Below are 18,625 nucleotides of genomic sequence, written 5' to 3'. Positions count from 1 at the left end.
ATGTAAATAAGCAGCTGTTTAGTGAGTTATAACTGCAGACAAATATTATTTCTTTTTATCAACTTGTTCAATATAATTGAAAATATTCTTATCCAGTTCTTGGAAGTGTTGTCTAGAGCCAGACTGACAGACATTAGTCACATTAGACATTAGTGACTTGACATTAGTCAATCCACTCTAATTACCAAACAATGTAAAACTCAGTACTAGTTGTTCAAGTTCAGACACTTACATTACATAGCTTTCTAATGTGCTATCAAATCAATTTTAAGACCAAGAGAAATGTCCAAAAAAGTTTAACAACTGTGTTACTAAATAGAGATGTTTTCAAAAATACTTAGTTAACAGTAAGCCAAGTGGTTATACAAAACTTGGAAGAGTGAAACAATCCCCCACTACTTTACCCTAATTATCAAGGCCAACCTCTTATCTTGGTGTCAGTTTATCAGTATTTAGTGTGGTGTGCAGCTCAACCAACATTGCTCAAAGTCATTAAGCCGGTAACATGTTAAAGATACCTTACTTACATAAGACAGTTTTTAGTTTAGCCTTTGTATGTATTTGAAATGAAAATATGGGATTAGTAAGTTGAATGACTACTTGTTGATGTTAATATAAAATAGGTTTAGCCTACTTTATCTTAATTCAATCCTAGTTTAGTCTCAGTTGTTTCATTTTCAAGCCTCTTGTCATCTCACATAAAATTCTGATGAGGAAGGTAGACCTATGTCATATTTAAATCAATCCTGGAGGCAATGCTGAATAAATTATTAATGTTGTTTAATGACAACATGTACAAAAGAGCAAATGATTCGCTTCATCAGAAGATGAATTGCAAAAATACCTCTTTGCATATAAGATCTCATCCTTGATTAGATTTTTCCAGTATGGGTTTACAATACATGATACACATATAAACCTCAAATTTACAGGTTCTGTCCCTAGTAGCTTAATATTTTTATAAAGTTGTTTTTACATACACAATTTGTTTGAAAAAAATAGTATTACAGCTTATCAAAAAGACTTTTTGTACCAGTACAGACGAAAATTTGACGTACAAAGTTTCTACAGCATTTTTAAACGTCAAAATATTCTGAAGACTTTTCGGTACTTTAAAGATTTTAATGTACATGAATCCCAAAAAATAAAAAGATAGGTATTTAAGCGTTGTAAGAAGGTAGTTTAAAAAATTGTGAAAAACTATTTCAATCACAAATTTTGTGAAAAGGTTGTTGCAACATTTTAAACATATAAGTGTTATCACCATTAAAAAGATTTTTTAAAATTATATTTTCGAATTGTCAATAAGATTCATGATTGAAAAATAGGTTTTGAAAATATCTAGAACAAACAAATTATAGAATTATGCGCACAATATAGCTAAATATGGGAAATGATTATAGAAACAGGGGCAAAAAAGATACATTATCTAAATACTGAATAAAAATTTTATTGTATACAAATTACTTTTATTTAAATGAATTATTGTTAGAAATTTAGTATGAAAATAATACAAATGTATAAATTATAATATAAACAACTGAGCAATTTGGGACCATCAATCTCTATTATTACTACAGCTGGATCGCGCGCTGTGTGCTGGGTTTTCGGTCCGACCGCTCGCCGCGCCCCCCACCACAAAAGGTATTTACTGTCTCTCTCTTACTCATTACGTCTTATGGCGTTTCCGCGTTTGCGCTCACAAAATACGGTATATCTCTGTTCATAGTGGCTCGATTGTCAATTTGTTTACACAGTTGTAATCTGCATGAAATTGCGGAGATTATGGTATATGTTTTATATTAAAATAATTCTTTTTTAGATTATATTAATTCTTAAATCTACTAAATACGGTTTGTTATTGTCACTTTTTTAATTAATTATCAAACTGTTATCATTGCTAATGATTAATTAACTTAATTTAGCATACACGCTTATGTTTTTTATGCATTTAACGTGTAGGAGAGGACCCATGCTGATCCGCAGCTTTAAAATAAATATATTATCCAAGAAAATCAAATATATGATTTTTGATTGAGTAATACAGTACCTTGAGCTTAACTGATTCAAAAAATCAATAAATCAAATTAAAGCCTATACGATAGTGATACTGATTATTTTGAGACCAAAACATATCAAAATCATGAACAATACTGGAGCTATTCATTTTTAATCATAGAAATGTAGCGTGTCCCCGTTCCTAAATCAAGTGTAATATTTAGTTGTTTTTTTTGCTTTTGTATTTAGGTCAAGTTGTAAAGGCCACATTAACGTCATATGAGGTACACACCGGTATCTCCGACATGATGTCGCAGATATTTTTCGTGTCTGTGACATGCCCCTTGAAAACCAACCAATGTTAACTTATGGAGCTATACACACCAGTGTCGCAGACACGTTGCCTGCGACTCGTGTCAAGCTAACCAATCGGTCGGTGTTTGGACAGACATATTGTCTCATGTCTCTTGGGCCCGCGCATGCGCAGAACACGTTTCTAGTAGTTTTGGCGCTTTTTTACTTCCTTAATTGCCTCTTATAGTAGCCTTATGAGGCAACTATAAGCAACATTATTCAGTATGTCTAATGGTGTGAAATGTATATTGTGATAACATAATACTTCAATTGACACCATAAGGAAATTACATAAGTACTGTAATACAATTAATTACAATGTATTTTGGAAAAATTACCAAGAAGTTATCTTTAATGTGTTTGTAGAAAGAACAACAGCAACAACACATCATCTTCTTCTGACGATGACATTATTTAAACTGATGAATGTTGTGATTCCTTCACTTTCATGTCGCCAGTTGTGCCTCTTCCGATGGTTGTATTTCACTATATGTCGCAGACATCATGCCTGCGACATCAGAAATATCGGCAACATTATGTCTGCGATACCAGTGTGTAACCCGCCTACAGTTTCCTTAGTTCTTTTCGGCTTTTTAGGCTTATCTAATGGCGAATCACGTGATTTCAATGCAAGTGTAAGCCTAAAAAGCCGAAAAGAACCAAGGAAACTGTTACAACTTGACCTAAATACAAAAGCAAAAAACAACTAAATATTACACTTGATTTCCATGTAGGGACAGGGACACGCTACATTTCTATGATTAAAAATCAATAGCTCCAGTATTGTTCATGATTTTTATATGTTTTGGACTCAAAATAATCAGTATCGTATAAGCTTTAATTTGATTGATTGATCGTTTGAATCTGTTAAGCTCAAGATACTGTATTACTCAATCAAAAATCATATATTTGATTTTCTTGGATAATATATTTATTTTAAAGCTGCGGATCTGCATGGGTCCTCTTTTTACACGTTAAATGCATAAAAAACATAAGATTAAACTTTAAAAACATAAGTGTGTATACTAAATTAAGTTAATTAATTATTAGCAATGATAATAGTTTTATAATTAATTTAAAAAGTGGCAATAACAAACCGTATTTAGTAGATTTAAGGATTAATATAATCTAAAAAAGAATTTTAAATATAAAACATATACCATAATCCCCGCAATTTCATGGAGATTATACAACTGTGTAAACAAATTGACAATCGAGCCACTATGAACAGAGATATAGCGTATTTTGTGAGCGCAAACGCGGAAACGCCATAAGACGTAATGAGTAAGAGAGAGACAGTAAATACCTTACGTGGTGGGGGGAGCGGCGGACCGATACGTGTGTATCTCTGAGCAGTACAGCGCGCGATCCAGTTGTAATAATAGAGATCGATGTTTGGGACATGGCGATTCTAAATGGAATAACAAAAAATTGATCCACTGGACTCACTGGAGACACCATCTTCATTACCTTCCCTTTCTTCGTCCTTATTTTAGGTGTTCTTGGCTATCCTGAAAACAGAAGTAGACTGTCATATGAGATAGTCAACCAAAAATGTCTTACTACAATGCAAAAAGACAATAAAGACTGTAGGATTAAATTAATGTGGTTACAAAAAATATAGCAAAGTGAAAGTTTGATTACAGCTATCCAATAGTAAGTTGATTCAGATTCAAGAATAATTACTACATGGCCATAACGTTGTAAGACAGATATTGAAAGTTCAAAAACATAAGTGTAAAGCTAAAGAGATATTCTCATTTTTTTCTTTTGAAAAACATGGTCAAAATCAATTCTTACTTCTTATCTAATTTAGATTTTGCCTGAGCAAGCCAGGCTGCAGCTGTGACCTCAATCTTGGCCCTCTCAAGTGCTGGCCAGCAGCGTTTTGTTGCGGCTAAAACAAAATTGGAACATTATTACACATTAATCCCACACATAGTGTACTTCTCTGATAAGAGTAGTATGAACAAAATGTTGTAACAAAATTACATAATAAAATGCATGCATGTGTTTATTACTGAGTCTGAGTTTAAAAGCTGAGGATCAAATTAAAAAGGTAACCTATGAGATGGATCTATTGTTGTTGATTTAAAAAAAGTCTAAGGCCCCTATTAGACGAGGTAGCCTGGCGACGTCGCCAGCGACCAAACTGGCTACTCAGCTTGTCAAGGGTCATTGATTATTATGGATGTTATTACACGAGGGTAGCCAGCGACGCAGCCACACTTCGGCGACCGACTGGCTACCCATATTGGCAACGCTGCGTTGTAGCATATGGAGCTTATTACACTAGGTCGCCAGTATCACGTCGCCACTCGGTCAGTTCATATCACGGGGGTACTTGCACACTGTTGTGTTGCGTTCTGTTGTGTTGTGAGTGGGTGAATTGTTCACTTCAGTTGATAAAATGTCTACATCTGATTTAGTCTAAGGGATACGCGAAGATATGAAGACAACTCGAAGAAACTGGATTGTGACATACGAAAATAATTGAAAAATTTTATATTGTCTGCACAGAGCTCATCAAAAAGGGTGTAATATAACCCTTTCGATTCTCTTGCACTAAGCATTGGATGAACGTATATTTTTCTCTTCCTTTGCCTCCTTTTCTTCAGAAGTAACAGAAGGAGAAAATACTTATAATCACTCATTATTCACTGTAAACATACCGCTCATAACAAGTACAAGTACAAGACAAGCACTCACAACAAAATGAGTAGGTAACGGCGGTAAAATTCTAGCTACTCAACTGGCTACTAGGTTTGGTGGCCAGTGCGTCGCCAGCTACTGTCGCTGGCGACGTCGCCAGGCTACCTCGTCTAATAGGGGCCTAAGTTGTGTTTTAAAATTTACAATTAAAGTGTGGTTAAGTAACAAATAAACATCCATAACATACAAAGAAATGACTAATTTAACTTCATTTATGATGGATCATAAACACACCCTACCCTAAACAATAAATTTTCATTGATACTGCCACAATCAGGATTAAATTGAGTTTATTAAATAGTTGAATAACAACAAACCACTTTGAATGAATGAATGAATGAACGAATGAATGAATGAATGAATGAATGAATGAATGAATGAATTGAATGAATTAATTAATTATGAATTTATTCCACCACATATATAAAATTACACAACCAAATGTACAAAAGAAAAAAGGGCTTTATGCAAAACTAAACTAATTAACTATAACTAATTAACTATAAACATGTGTAAAAGGTTGTTCCTATCTAATTAGTCCTGGAATTAGCAGACATAGGCTGTGCCTGTGCATCTGCTAAGTTGCTATAAAGATTGAATGAAGTTGAGTGGTGCAATTTAGTTTTATTATTTTGTATGAGTGAAAAGTATAAATGAATTTCAGCAGTTAAGAAATAGTAATTTAATTTGAGACTGTTCAAATTTAGGTGTCACTGTGCTGCCCATGAAATAATTTATTTTCAAAAATGTTCTTTGAACTGCATTTTTCAGTAGTTTTGTGAGGAATTTTGTTTTTAAAATCCATATATAAATCCCAAAGTATCCATGAACTTTTGAGAAAACTAAAATTCACACTCCCATAAACATATACTTAAAATGTTGGTAATGACGAGAAACAGTGTGCAAACCTATCCATTATCTATATATTTAATACGCTAGGCATATTTTTGTCATAATTGTTTTGTAGTGTTGGTGCTACCGAACACCATGTCCAAGGTGTCGTTAGAAAGGTCTTAGCATGTTGTTTTGTCATCAAACAAAGAAACTGGAATTTCAGAAGTGGCCTTCAAAGTTCCCATGTTATTCTTAAGGAGAAAATGTTTGTTTACATTTGAACAGATGAATACTTTGAAATTGACACTAATATTTGAAACAGCTGGTTATACTAAACATTTTCACAAAATCAAAACATAGCAAAAAAAAACATTCAACATAATGGAGACTAGAAGACGTTGACCAGGACGGCCAATAGGAGGAGGCCGACAAACTTTAACTGGTAGACGCGAGTGAAATACAAATAATACTATTATTGTTGATAGCCAAATACAGCAAACACCCTTTCGTGTTAGGTTTAAGTGTGGTCTCCAACAGCCGCCTGAAGATTTCATATTCAATTTAGGACTGTTGGATAATCGCTGCATAAGCTGTTGATTTTGGAAGACAAGGAGGCAGGTAGGACTACATCGGACAAGAAGAAAGGAGATGAGTGGCAAATGCGTTGGGAGCAGAGTGTTTTATGTTAACGTTTTAAAGGTAAACGTTCAAATATACACCTAACATCAGAAAGAGACTGGAACAAGATTGGGAGATGGGCCATTATGAAACACAGTTTGTCACATGACAAGGACAATTTCAAGGCGAATTTGTGAAGATTTCACCTGGTGGAAGAGGAAGTATGTAGATGTGGAGAAATAAAAACCACGAGTCACGTATTTAAATTACATGAGACAAATAGGAGAGAACAGGAATAAGTCTTGGATAAGAGAGGTCTAGAGATGAGAAAATAAAACATGATGAGTGACAAGGAAACAATTGTGACGTTTAGAAAAGTAGCTAGGGAAATAGGAAAAACCAGGGAAAATAAAAAAAAAAGAAACAAACAAAAACTAAGAAAGAAAAGGAATGAAAACTTGCCCATGAAGGGGAGAGGAAAGGTTAGAGCAAATCTCAATGATCCCTATCGCTCAGAGCGCAGTATGTGGAAGGGAGTTGTCCTGTTAGGCTTTTGAACACATAATGTGTCTAGAAACCTAATGCGGCTATGAGTAAGGCTATTTGTAGAAAACACTATTTACAATAAATGTTGATTATATCGATCTTTTATGTACATCTTGAGTATTTCCATAATCTTTGAGTCCAATATTTTAAAGTCATCAGAAATTATGACTGTTATTCGATTTAAAATAACGCATCTAATACTTAGCAAATGCTCGAATTCGAGCAACAGATACACTAGTTTCATAAATTGTCCTTTAAGGGTGCGCTCTACCCGTCTGGCGCGCGCAAATGTAAGGGTTTTAGTTCTTCCTGATTGTAGCCCCAATTGTGAACCGATTTAAAAGATCTTGGTGTCATATTTTTCGTTAAATGTTATTGTAGGTTTCCCGTTTTTTTAAATTTTGTTATTTTAAAAATTTTGGGCTCAAAGGTTGGTGAAAAATGTAAAAATAGGCGTTTTTTATCATGAGTTTTAATACATTAAAATAATTTTTAGAGAAAAAAAAACGGGAAACCTGCAATAGATTCTTAAAAACAAGAACCTGGAATTAGTTTACTAAAAAGTTGAATGATAACTATGTAAACACGCAGACTCGAAAGGCTTGCAAGCGCTCTTCAAGGCGCCGTGCAGTGGCGCGGCCATGCGGCCAACGGCTCAACCTGTCGTCGACTCTCCCACCACAGCCATCGATCGATATTTCCCCTCCTCTCGGTTGATTCTGTTCTATCTTTGCGTCGTCGCCGTTTTTACACATATGAGTATACTGTCCTCTTTGTAAACAGTTATACTCAGCCAACGCAACTTGCTTGCACAGATACAGCTTTAAAACTTTACCAAAATATAAGTTTGTTTATAAACGTCGGGTATGAGATTGTTGTAATAACAACCATAATAAAAGTGTTTTAAGAAAAGCAGTACTCAATAGTACTGTATTAAAACAGCATTTTTAAATTTTTGTAATTAACCCCTGCAAGTTGGGGACTTGAATCTGATACCTCAAATGTTCTAGCTAGACTATTGACCACTCAGCCATTCAACTTCAAGTTCAAATCCACTAAAAGTCATAACACGGGTCTACAAATAAAATACCCTGTTGCAGCAAAACTCTTCACTAAGCGAATTTCAACTTGTATGATTACAGTATTTTATACTAAAACATTTCCTTATTCCTTATATATTATTTCTTATATTTTATACAAGACAAACTTATTCCTATTTAAATAACATTAGATTTAACGAGTGCTTAGGTTTGCTGCTACGGGGAAGGTAAAAAGTGTTTCTTGACCATACGTCAGTAGAATGAAATTAATGAATTTGCCAAATGTTATCAACATACGGTATATCCATAAACAAGTAAATTAAAACGGTTTTAATTTTCTCCATAAGAATAAATGGTAATTTTTAACAACACTTTTTTTTAATTTTCTTCCTGACCGTAGGCATACAACAGCGCTTCAATATACTAAATTACTCTGCACCGATGACCTCTTGCCAAGATCAAGTTTTCGGTCAAATAGTATATTTATTTATTTAGTAAAAAAAAAGTAGTTTTTTAGTAAAAAAACCTTAAGATTACTATAATTTAATGTAGTGATACTTTACAAAGTATAACTAAAGTATTTTTTTTTTTATTCAATAATGACAAACAAGACTCAATATTTAGGAATGTTTTACTTTTTACTGTATAAGCTTATGGGAGCGATAGCGAACGTCACGTTGCTGCCAGTGAGTGTCGGTGCCGTCGGTGGCAGGGCATGATGGAGGTTGAGCAAAAGATACGCGGACGCACGAATAAGAACCCGGTTGCGCTTGCGCGTCGGGAGCTCCGCAGGGCGCTGCCTAGCGTAGCAGTCAACTCGCAAACCTCCTAGCTCCTCCCACCACTTCCCCTCCAACTGGGTTGCACCGACACGGCACAGTCTGGCGGACACTTCGAACATCGTTCTGAGATTTCCGAGCTGAGGTAGAGCGCACCCTTAAGGTCGTAATTCCTTTTTAAACGGAACTTTCCATACACCTAAAGTTCAAAATACCTCAGCTGTACTTATTTCTGTTATTCTTTCAATTTATTACCTTATTAAAATCAGGTGTGATTATTTGTTTGTATTACTGTATTCTGTTTTGTTTATTTAGCAACCAATCAATAGTTTTATTAATACTTATGAAGTCAAACGGGGTGAAGCCCGTGGGTAACAGCTAGTTATTATAAATGTGAAAATGCATTGGTGCATGCCTAACTTACCAAATACCACACTGGCGAGATTCAAAACTTTAAATGGCCTTTTTGACACTTTTTGGTCTTTACGAAGCATACCATTCCAGGTGAAGTACATTGCAGCTTCAAAAGTAAGTAATTTGTTCATTATACTAGTGACAGTACGTGACTCGCTGGAGGATTGTGCTGCCCTTGCCAACTGTGCAACCTGAAAATTTGAAGTACAGTTGTTATTTTTTTCTTTGAAGGTGTGGTATGAGTTTTATGAACCAAGTTTTATTTTTCTTCTTAAAAATTATTGCATTAAAATACATCAAAATAAGATTACTTGTGTTACGTCCCTTTGGCAATAAATTTGAATGGAATAGATTTTATATCCTAAATGCGAATGGAATCGGTACGTCGGTCATAAAAAATACATTATAAAAACAATAATGCATTACAAAAAATTCAGGGCGTTTACAACACCTATCGTACAAAACCAGGTGTTTTTGGGGGGTTATCGCAATGTACCCTCAGTTCACATATCAGCAATTTTCCAAGATGGGTACTTTATGTCTAAGCTATAAGGAAATTCTTGTTTCATACAGTAATTATTTTAAACCTGCAAACTTGAATAAAACCTTCTCAAGCTCACTCTAGCCCATTATAACATTCTACCGTTGTGCTCTTTATGTTATTTATTGTTATACAGTGTTTGGCTGGTTTTTAGATGAGTTTGAGAAAGCTGTTATTTTAAAAGTTACAGTTTGAACAACTGAAGCAAGAAGTATGATTTGTAATTTCGTTCTTGCGCAATTACTTTGTATGGTTGCCATTTCATCAAAAAGTATTAAAGCAAAGTAAGTATTGATTGTACACAATGTACAGGACAAAGTCACTAAAACAAAATATAGTCTATAGAAGAGGAAAATGTAAACAAAATAAGATCACACAGTAGTATAAAGTTTTTATAGGTTTACATATTCTTTATGCCATGTTTGATTAACCGTGGTTTATATTACTACTCCCGCCCTATATTACCCAAGATAATTGAGGTTCTATTTTACAATACAGTAGCATTTTGCTACTTAATTGTGTTTGAACAAGGTCAAGCCCGACCTATATTGATGTTGTTTATGAACCTCGACTTAGAAAACCTCCTGCAAACCTAACATCAATATAGGTAACCTAGTTTTAACAAAATCCATAATATAACAAATATTCAGTTGGTCCCTTCAGATTAGTTTTACCAAGGTTGGACTGTATTAGCAAAAGATACAGTCAATATTGTTTTTTAATAATACATCCAGAGTCTTTCTTATTTTGTTGTAAAATAAGATAAACCATTTTTTGCTACTTGATTTTAAATTATAGTTTACAATATTTAATTTTACATGATTTAACTATACGGTTAACGAAATTACAAATTCTTAGAAATTGAGAAATAAAAGACACAACAGATAATTTGTGACAACAGATTTTTATTTACATTCCTTTAAACTTAAAGTTAGTTAATTTTACTACGATGGAACTTCATTCAGCAATGGAAGCTCCTCATGACTTTCATCCATTCTAACAGCAGGTTTTTTCGCTCTGAAAAAGATCAAAGCAAATAGAATCAATTAGAATTTAGAATAACTATTCAAAATGATTAGTTTTGAAATCAAAATTTTTTACCTCACAATCAGTACATTATTAATAAAATTAAAATTAAAATTAATAAAATAATCACTGCCCTAAATAATTTTTATTTATTCAGCATGGTAATACAATTTTCGGATTAAAATACCATTTATGACATACTCATTTTGTTATGAAAATATTTATTTACCAAAATACAAGGTGACTGACAGGAACAGTATGTTTTTTAAAAGGATAGTATACTTGTGCCGGAGCTATTGCAGTGATAGGGGAGGGGTGTCATTCTTTGCTGTATATTATGCCATTTTAGTTTCCATAGACATAGTTTAACCTAGTTTGCATTAGACGATACAACACTGAATGTTTGCCTATAATGAGTGTGTGAGAAACTACGAACTTGCTACGGCAGCGAAGCAATTTTTGCTTGTTTGATTTCGTCATTACATATATCGTTTTTCAGCAAAAATATGATTCTCATGTACATTAACCATTTGAGAATAATTGGATCTATTTGAAATCTCGAATCCCGGTTGACATTAAGGATACAATTAACGAGGAAGTGGTGGACAATTATTGGTGACCGTAAACTTCTCGGATGTGCAATAAAAAAATTTAGGAAACGATTGAAACTTGAATGAATTAAAGTGGACACCACCTGACATACATTGTTTTCAATAAGTTGAAAACTAATCCTAAAAATGTAGCCAACTGTGTTGAGTAAGTAGTGAGTTTATTAAATGGCAAGAGCTAACAGACATTTTAATGTAGGCCTAATAAAAGTTATAACTGACATAAAAAGAAATAGATAGTGCTTATTTGAAAAATGTACTCATTTTTTCAGTCACCCTGTACATCCAAGACCGATCAACATTCTGATCAACGTGACTGTTTTGATACATAACTAGTGATGGTCATCGGTAGGTTATCCTGAATATAACAAAGAAATCTGTTCCAAATTTATTTTTTTACCTAAGTAAATGTCCATGAGCATGAATTTAAAGTCAAGCAAGCTATAAACTCAGGGAGCTACAAGTCATGATTGCTGTTAAACTTGGAAATCATTCCGCAAGAATAAAATATATTAATTTGTTTCAACGCGTAAAAATACATTTTAAACAAAAACAAAACATGATGCCATAAGACTATCATGTCAGATAAGTAAATTTTATCTGACAAGATCAATCCAGAGATCTGGTCAACGATCACCAGTTGGTAATGGTAATGGTAATGGTATCAATGGAATTCTCCTCTTAAACTCATACTAAATAATAACAAAACTCAAGTGTTGAGTCGGATAGTCAGTAACATATTTTTATCTTACCTTCTTTCCACCCTGCACTTGGCCTGTTGAAGCCACTTTGAAATAACGTTGGCTACATTGGCTTCTGATGCCTCTATGGTCCCAAAAACCTTCTGTGCAGCAGCTAAAAAAAGTTACATGTTTTGGACTTAACACAAGATAGTACGTTTGTTTACCACTAAGGCTTAAAGTTTTTTTTATAGTATTAAAGAGGTATGTTTAATTTCTGAGGCAATGTTAAAAATAAACCGTGTTACCTCATCATTCTTATTATTTAAACTAATCAGCTGTTTTAAGGTATTCAATTGTTAGGTCTGCTCAGTTTGTATTTTACATTTTTTCCTTTTTCTTTTTTGTCCTAGGACACTAGGCACGAGCCCGGAATTGTTTTTCACATTACTTCAGGCTAGACCTAGGGATTACGGCAATATCACTTAGATAAAATCCATTAGTGATTTGGCGGGATTTGAACCCGGGACGCCAGGAACCGTAGTCCCACGCTCTAACCACTAGACCAGCTTGCTCCCCTTGTATTTTACATTAGACAACACAATGAACTTAATAGATCATTACCATTGGTACTATAATTTATACATCAACTATTAAACAACAAAATTACACTTACGAATAAAATACATTTTTTGACACATTATCGATTACAGGAAAACATTGATAATTCAGAATTCAACATTAATAAACATACATGTATTGTAAACTTACATTAAATTACAATACAAAATAAGAAGGTTCTTGATTGTGATGTACTGTAATATGAAAGCATCACATTATTTACTGTACCTAATATATTATAGGATTACTTTTGCTGTCTTCAGTTCATCTTGGTTGAACTTCACTAATTTAAATGGTGTCTCGGCAATTCGGCTGTCCGTTTAAGCAAAATTATTAAGGAGGTTCTACAGTTAACTGATGGTTCTGTTCACTTTCTAAAATTGCATGTTTATTGCATTGACGTTTAAATAAATCCATGTATGACAAATATCTTTTTCATTGACAGCAAATTTTAAATGTATCAGTTCAGATTCAATGTAATCTAATCTTACCAACAATGCATTTGTATAGCTTAGTCCTCCTAAACTCTGCCTTGCTTTGATGTTTTGCTGCCATGGTTTTTCCTGAATAAGAAAATTTGGTTGCTAGCTGGTCAATCATCACTCTCCGCAGCATGTGGTGGATGCAATGTTGTAGGTCCCTTCCACCCAAGCAGCTCAGCAAATCAACCTGTAAACATGAGTGTGTTAGTCAGACTGAAACAGAACAATATACTATGTTCAATTGTGGATATTTATAGGCATGCACTATGGATGCAATACTCCCTGGTGTGGATTAACGTCCGCACCAGTGAGTACCTACAACTATCCGCAGTACTATCCTGAAAATTAGACCAATTCGTTAACTACAAGGCAAAAATGTGGTTCGGATTCCACTATAGCTCCCTTAGTTGCCATTGGATATATGGGCTATTAAATTAACAAGCTGTGTCTAAGGAATATGTCGGCCTTAGTCACTAACAAGACTACAAGATCACGTCACTCATCTCCATTCAGGCTTAAAATACCTACATTCGTATTGTCACCATTTCAAAGTAAATTATTAAAAGTTTTGAGTATGTGTGCTACTTTTGGTACTTAGTCACATTTATTTGCCTCAAAGTATACCCAGAGGTGAGGAGTTTTCTATTAAGAAATAAAAGTGTAAAACCAAACAACATAAATTCATAAAATCTTTTTAGGCCTAACTGGATGGGATACATGTGTCTTTAATCACCAATATTTTAATTTTTTTTATAAACAGGAAATGTTAAATCAAATAGATAAAACATATCAAATAGACTGGGACGGGTGGCATCGTCCTGTAATCCAGCTACTAGGATGTCTTGAATTGTGGGTATGATACTCCCTGGTGTGGATTAATGACCACACGAATGAGTAATACGACTATCCGCTGTCCTATCCTGATAATTAGATCAATTTGTATATACCAAGGCAAAAATGGGGTTCGGATTCCACTATATACTGTAGGTCCCTTAGTTGCCATTAGCTGTTTGGGCTATTAATTAACAGCTGTGTCTAAGGAATATCGGCCTTAGTCACTAACAAGACTACAAGATCGCTCCACTCATCCTACACTCATCTCCATTCATACTTGGCTTAAAATACCTCTTTGTATGGTCGCCATTTAATAAGAAAGTATTAAAGTATATTGATAAAGTTGTATTAGGGTGTCTTATCAGTTCACTATTTAAAAGTAAAATCGGGGAAGTTTTGGGGACTTCTGATGGTCTAATTTTTTACTTTCTCCCCCTATACCATAGTATATGGAGAAAGTATTGTTTTCGTCAAAATTTTCGAGTTTGAGTTTTGAGTGGATATATTCGTTTTGGGTCCCCCTGGACCCAAAAAAGTGGTTTTCGAAGTGATGTCTGTGTGTGTGTGTGTGTGTGTGTGTGTGTGTGTGTCTGTGTGTCTGGATGTGTACAGAGCTAGGGACTACACCTGTGGTCCGATTTCGATGAAATTTGGTATGTAGGTTCTAATCCATGGTATCTCCAGGCGTTTTTTTCATTTTTTTGAAATTTTGATTTTTAATGGGGATTTTCCCATAAAAACCCATAAAAAACCGGAAAAATCCAATTTTCTCAAAAATGGCCCGAACGATTTTGATAAAAATTTAGTATGTTGTAGCCCTTTAAATTTTGAACAAAATGGTACAAATTCCATTTCTATAAAAATTACGGTTCAAAAGTTATGGTAAATTATGTTATTTTCCCATAAAAACCCCGTAAAATAACGAAAAATAGGATTTTCCCAAAAACAGCCCGAACGATTTTGATAAAAATTTGGAATGTTATAGTCCTTTATATTCTAAACAAAATAGTACAAATCCCATTTCTGTAAAAATTACGGTTCAAAAGTTATTGTAAATTATGTTATTTTCCCATAAAAAAACCCATAAAATAACGGACAAATCTGATTTTCACAAAACTGGCCCAAACGATTCTGATAAAAATTTTGTATGTAGTCCTTTAAATTCTGAACAAGATTATACTAATCCCAATTCCGTATATTTACTCTCACCGCTTACACAATATGATTAAGGTTGTTGACAAACTTATGGGAGAAAGTATGTGTCAGAATGCTGATACCGTTTATTTTAATTGGTGACCTCAGGATGCGTACTGTACGGTATTTTACTATACATAATAAAACATAACCTATTAAATATAAAATAAATCCTTAAACCCAGTGATCCTTCTGTGTTCTAAATATGTTTTTTCAACATAATGATATTCCATTAAATAATATTACTTAATAAATATAGAGATAGAATAAGTTGAGGAAGACTAAAGCCTCCCACCTAATACGCCTGTATTGCCTCCAGGTTTAATTTTTCAGTAGTCGACCTTAATCGGAAATACATGACTTTCGGTGAATTCTGTTAATACCTACTAAAATCTGGGACTTTTAAGGGACTTCCAAGACCGGTAGACACCCTGTTATTGAGAACATCACAAATTCAGACTATAAAATTACAGCTTATAAATATTTCTTGAGTGCCTAAAGCTAAACGTCATCAGATCTATAGAGAAAACTTACCAACTGTATTTCTTTCTGGTTGTCCAGTTCTTCCTCGAACTGTTCGAATGTCATCATCTCATTCAGTGGCAAACTTCCAAATGCGTCTGTGAGGCTGACGACTCTACTATTGTCCTCAGCAACCAGGTTTTGTAAGACCAGGGTAGTCAACTGATCTAGCCTCTCCATTACGCATTTTAGTTCGGCCGCCACATCATCTAATGTTGATTGAATTTTGATGAGGGAATTATCTTCATCTGAAAATTGTCAAACAATGTTTATTTTTAACATAAAGAGTAGTGTCTTCTTGAACTGAACAAAAGAAACGAGGTTCATTTTGATTCAATCCCTGCATAAAACAAGTAGCAAATAAAGAGTTTACCTATAAATGTGTTTGTAAATAAAAAATATCTTAGTTCAGTTATATATTTTACATTTTATCCTTGTATTTGATTAGATACACTATTGAGCAGCCTCATAGGTAAAACAGTGTTGAACGCATCTAAAACAGTCAAAAGAGCAGTCTTAAAACATAGAGTTTAACTTGAATGGGTGTAGCTTCCTTTGGTGCTAATGTGCTTGATCTAGGGAGGCAAGCTGGTCTAGAGGTTAGAGTGCGGAACTTCGATCCCTGAGATCCCGGGTCCAAAATTCCCACCAAATCACCAATATATTTGATCTGTTCTTTTAAGTGATATTGCTGCAACCCCTAGGTCTAGCCTGAAATAATGTGGAAAACTATCCCGGGCTCTGCCCAAAGTCCTAGGCCAAAAAGAATTTGCTTGATTGGATGCATGACATTGCCAACATGTCATATGATTTTACACAGATAGGTCTAATAACTGTCAAAGATTTCAAATGCAATCCTACAGTAGTAACATTACTAAATCATTACCAGAACAAAATTAAAATACCCCCGCCGCATCAAACCTGCAGACTAAGCGAATTTCCACTTGTCTGATTACATTTTTACTAAAATATATATTTCTATTAATAAGATATTTATTCCAAATTTAAATAGCATTAGATTTAACGAGTGCTTAGGTTTGCTGCTACGGGGAAAGTAAAAAGTGTTTCTGACCAAACGTCAATAGTATAGTATGAAATAAATAAATTTGCCGAATGTTATCAACATATATTCATAAACAAGTAAACTACCACAGTTTTCAATTTCTCCATAAGAATAACATGGGTATTTTAAATTAACACTTTTTTTAATTTTCTCTGTAACCATTAGGCATACAATGCTTTAATATACTAAATTATTTCTTTTTTTAAGCTCTACAAAATGTTTGGGAAAGGTATTCCAAAATGTTATGTTTTTAGGGTCAAAAATGGGAAAAGCCATTTTAACCCCATAAACTCCCCCCCCCCCCCCCCATAAACCCCCGTTCCCATGGTCCGATCATGCTGGTTCGCGAACTCGTTCGAATAAATGTGTAGGTTTACACGCTTAGTACCAAATTTCATTAAAATCGGATAATTTTTGTTTGAGTTATCGTGCTAACGGACGCATATATATATTTGTTAACTATGCTTTTAATTTTGTATCTAATATATAAAATTCTCGTGTCACAGTGTTTGTCTGCAAACTCCTCCGGAACGACTTCACCGATCGTTATGAAATTTGGTGTGTAAATTCTGTAGGTATGCGAATCGGACGTAAACTATTTCCCGTTTCGAAATTCTTAAAAGGGCTCCGCCCCAGTGGCTCTGGAGTTTCCCATGTTAACCTTATGAGAAATGGAATTAATGAATCTTAACAGCTGTTTCAATTAAACAAGTTGGTTCTGTTCTATGATGTTCAATAGCATTAAAGTTACAAGGATTACCAACAGGGTGCAGCACTATTATTTCTTTTACATTTATGACAACAGCTAATTTGCAACCAAAAGGTGAGTGAGCGTAGCGAACGAACTTCAACCTGGAGGCGAGTGAGCGTAGCGAACGAGCTAACCTGAAGGCAAGTGAGCGCAGCGAACGAGCTCCAACCCAAAGGTGAGTGAGCGTAGCGAACGAGCTCCAACCCAAAGGTGAGTGAGCGTAGCGAACGAACTTCAACCAGGACGTGATTGAGCGATGCGAACGAGATCATCTTGAAAATTAAACGTAACGGTACTTTCTTTCCATCGGTCTGTCTTAGGGGAAACCTATAACTTAGGCGATACGAAGTTCGCCAGTCAGCTAGTATATATATATATATATATATATATATATATATATTTATATATATATGAATTTGAACGGCTGGTGTTTTTGGCCTCTAGGGACCTCAAAACGGAAAAGTAAATCGGTCCCGGGTCCAGGTCTTACCATGAGACCTACGGTAATAGCTTATTCCCTATATGGGAAATTCACTAACACAAACCCACCTTGTGATGGACACTGTAGTAGTTGGTTGACGTTTTCTTGCGTATTGGATTCAAAAATAGAGTTGACCGGGGGTAGGTTGTTAGGAGATGGGCTGTTGTGAACTGGACTGTCGATGGGTGTTGCAGGAGATAGTGGAGGACAGTCGAGAGAAGGCCTAGGTGTATATCCACTGCTGGTGTTCATGCTCTTTTTCACTGGAGGGGGATTATTTTCCTCTCCTGAAGAGCTGCCACCAAATGGAAAATGAAACACCGTCGAGAGATGTTTTCTCTTCCCCGCATTCCTTGAATTGGTCGTTCCCCCCGAATTGGAGATGTCGTAGGCTTCTCTCAGCTTTTCTTCTGCTTGCTCGAAAGTACCTGTGAAATGTATTCACTTATTAAATTACCTATGACAGTATGAAAAACAAATATGTCATTGAAAGTGTATTACAAAATTACTTAACCGGTTTTTTTACT

General features: G+C 34.6%; 2 protein-coding genes across 2 annotated transcripts in view; one reads left to right on the top strand and one right to left on the bottom strand.

Moving 5' to 3' along the window:
- The first annotated feature begins 446 nt into the window (after nt 1-446).
- LOC128999333 (glutathione S-transferase D7-like) overlaps nt 447-18,625 on the top strand; it is a 61,606-nt gene continuing 43,427 nt past the window's right edge. Inside the window, exon 1 of the mRNA XM_054425772.1 lies at nt 447-500. The gene's annotated coding sequence lies outside the window, so the exon portion shown is untranslated. The remainder of the gene's footprint in view (nt 501-18,625) is intronic.
- LOC128999332 (uncharacterized) overlaps nt 10,728-18,625 on the bottom strand; it is a 42,659-nt gene continuing 34,761 nt past the window's right edge. The window contains exons 6-10 of the mRNA XM_054425771.1: nt 18,167-18,526; nt 15,816-16,051; nt 13,263-13,440; nt 12,223-12,325; nt 10,728-10,853 (exon numbers count right to left, since the gene is read on the bottom strand). Of these exons, the coding sequence (XP_054281746.1) occupies nt 10,781-10,853; nt 12,223-12,325; nt 13,263-13,440; nt 15,816-16,051; nt 18,167-18,526 (950 nt within the window). The 3' untranslated portion in view covers nt 10,728-10,780. The remainder of the gene's footprint in view (nt 10,854-12,222; nt 12,326-13,262; nt 13,441-15,815; nt 16,052-18,166; nt 18,527-18,625) is intronic.

The sequence above is a fragment of the Macrosteles quadrilineatus genome, unplaced genomic scaffold (genome assembly GCF_028750875.1).
Source record: "Macrosteles quadrilineatus isolate MER2022 unplaced genomic scaffold, UCM_ALF_1.0 Scaffold_8__2_contigs__length_117827958, whole genome shotgun sequence".
Taxonomy (NCBI): domain Eukaryota; kingdom Metazoa; phylum Arthropoda; class Insecta; order Hemiptera; family Cicadellidae; genus Macrosteles; species Macrosteles quadrilineatus.
The sequence above is the reverse complement of the archived record's forward strand: the minus strand, read 5'-3'. Positions and strand labels throughout refer to the sequence as shown.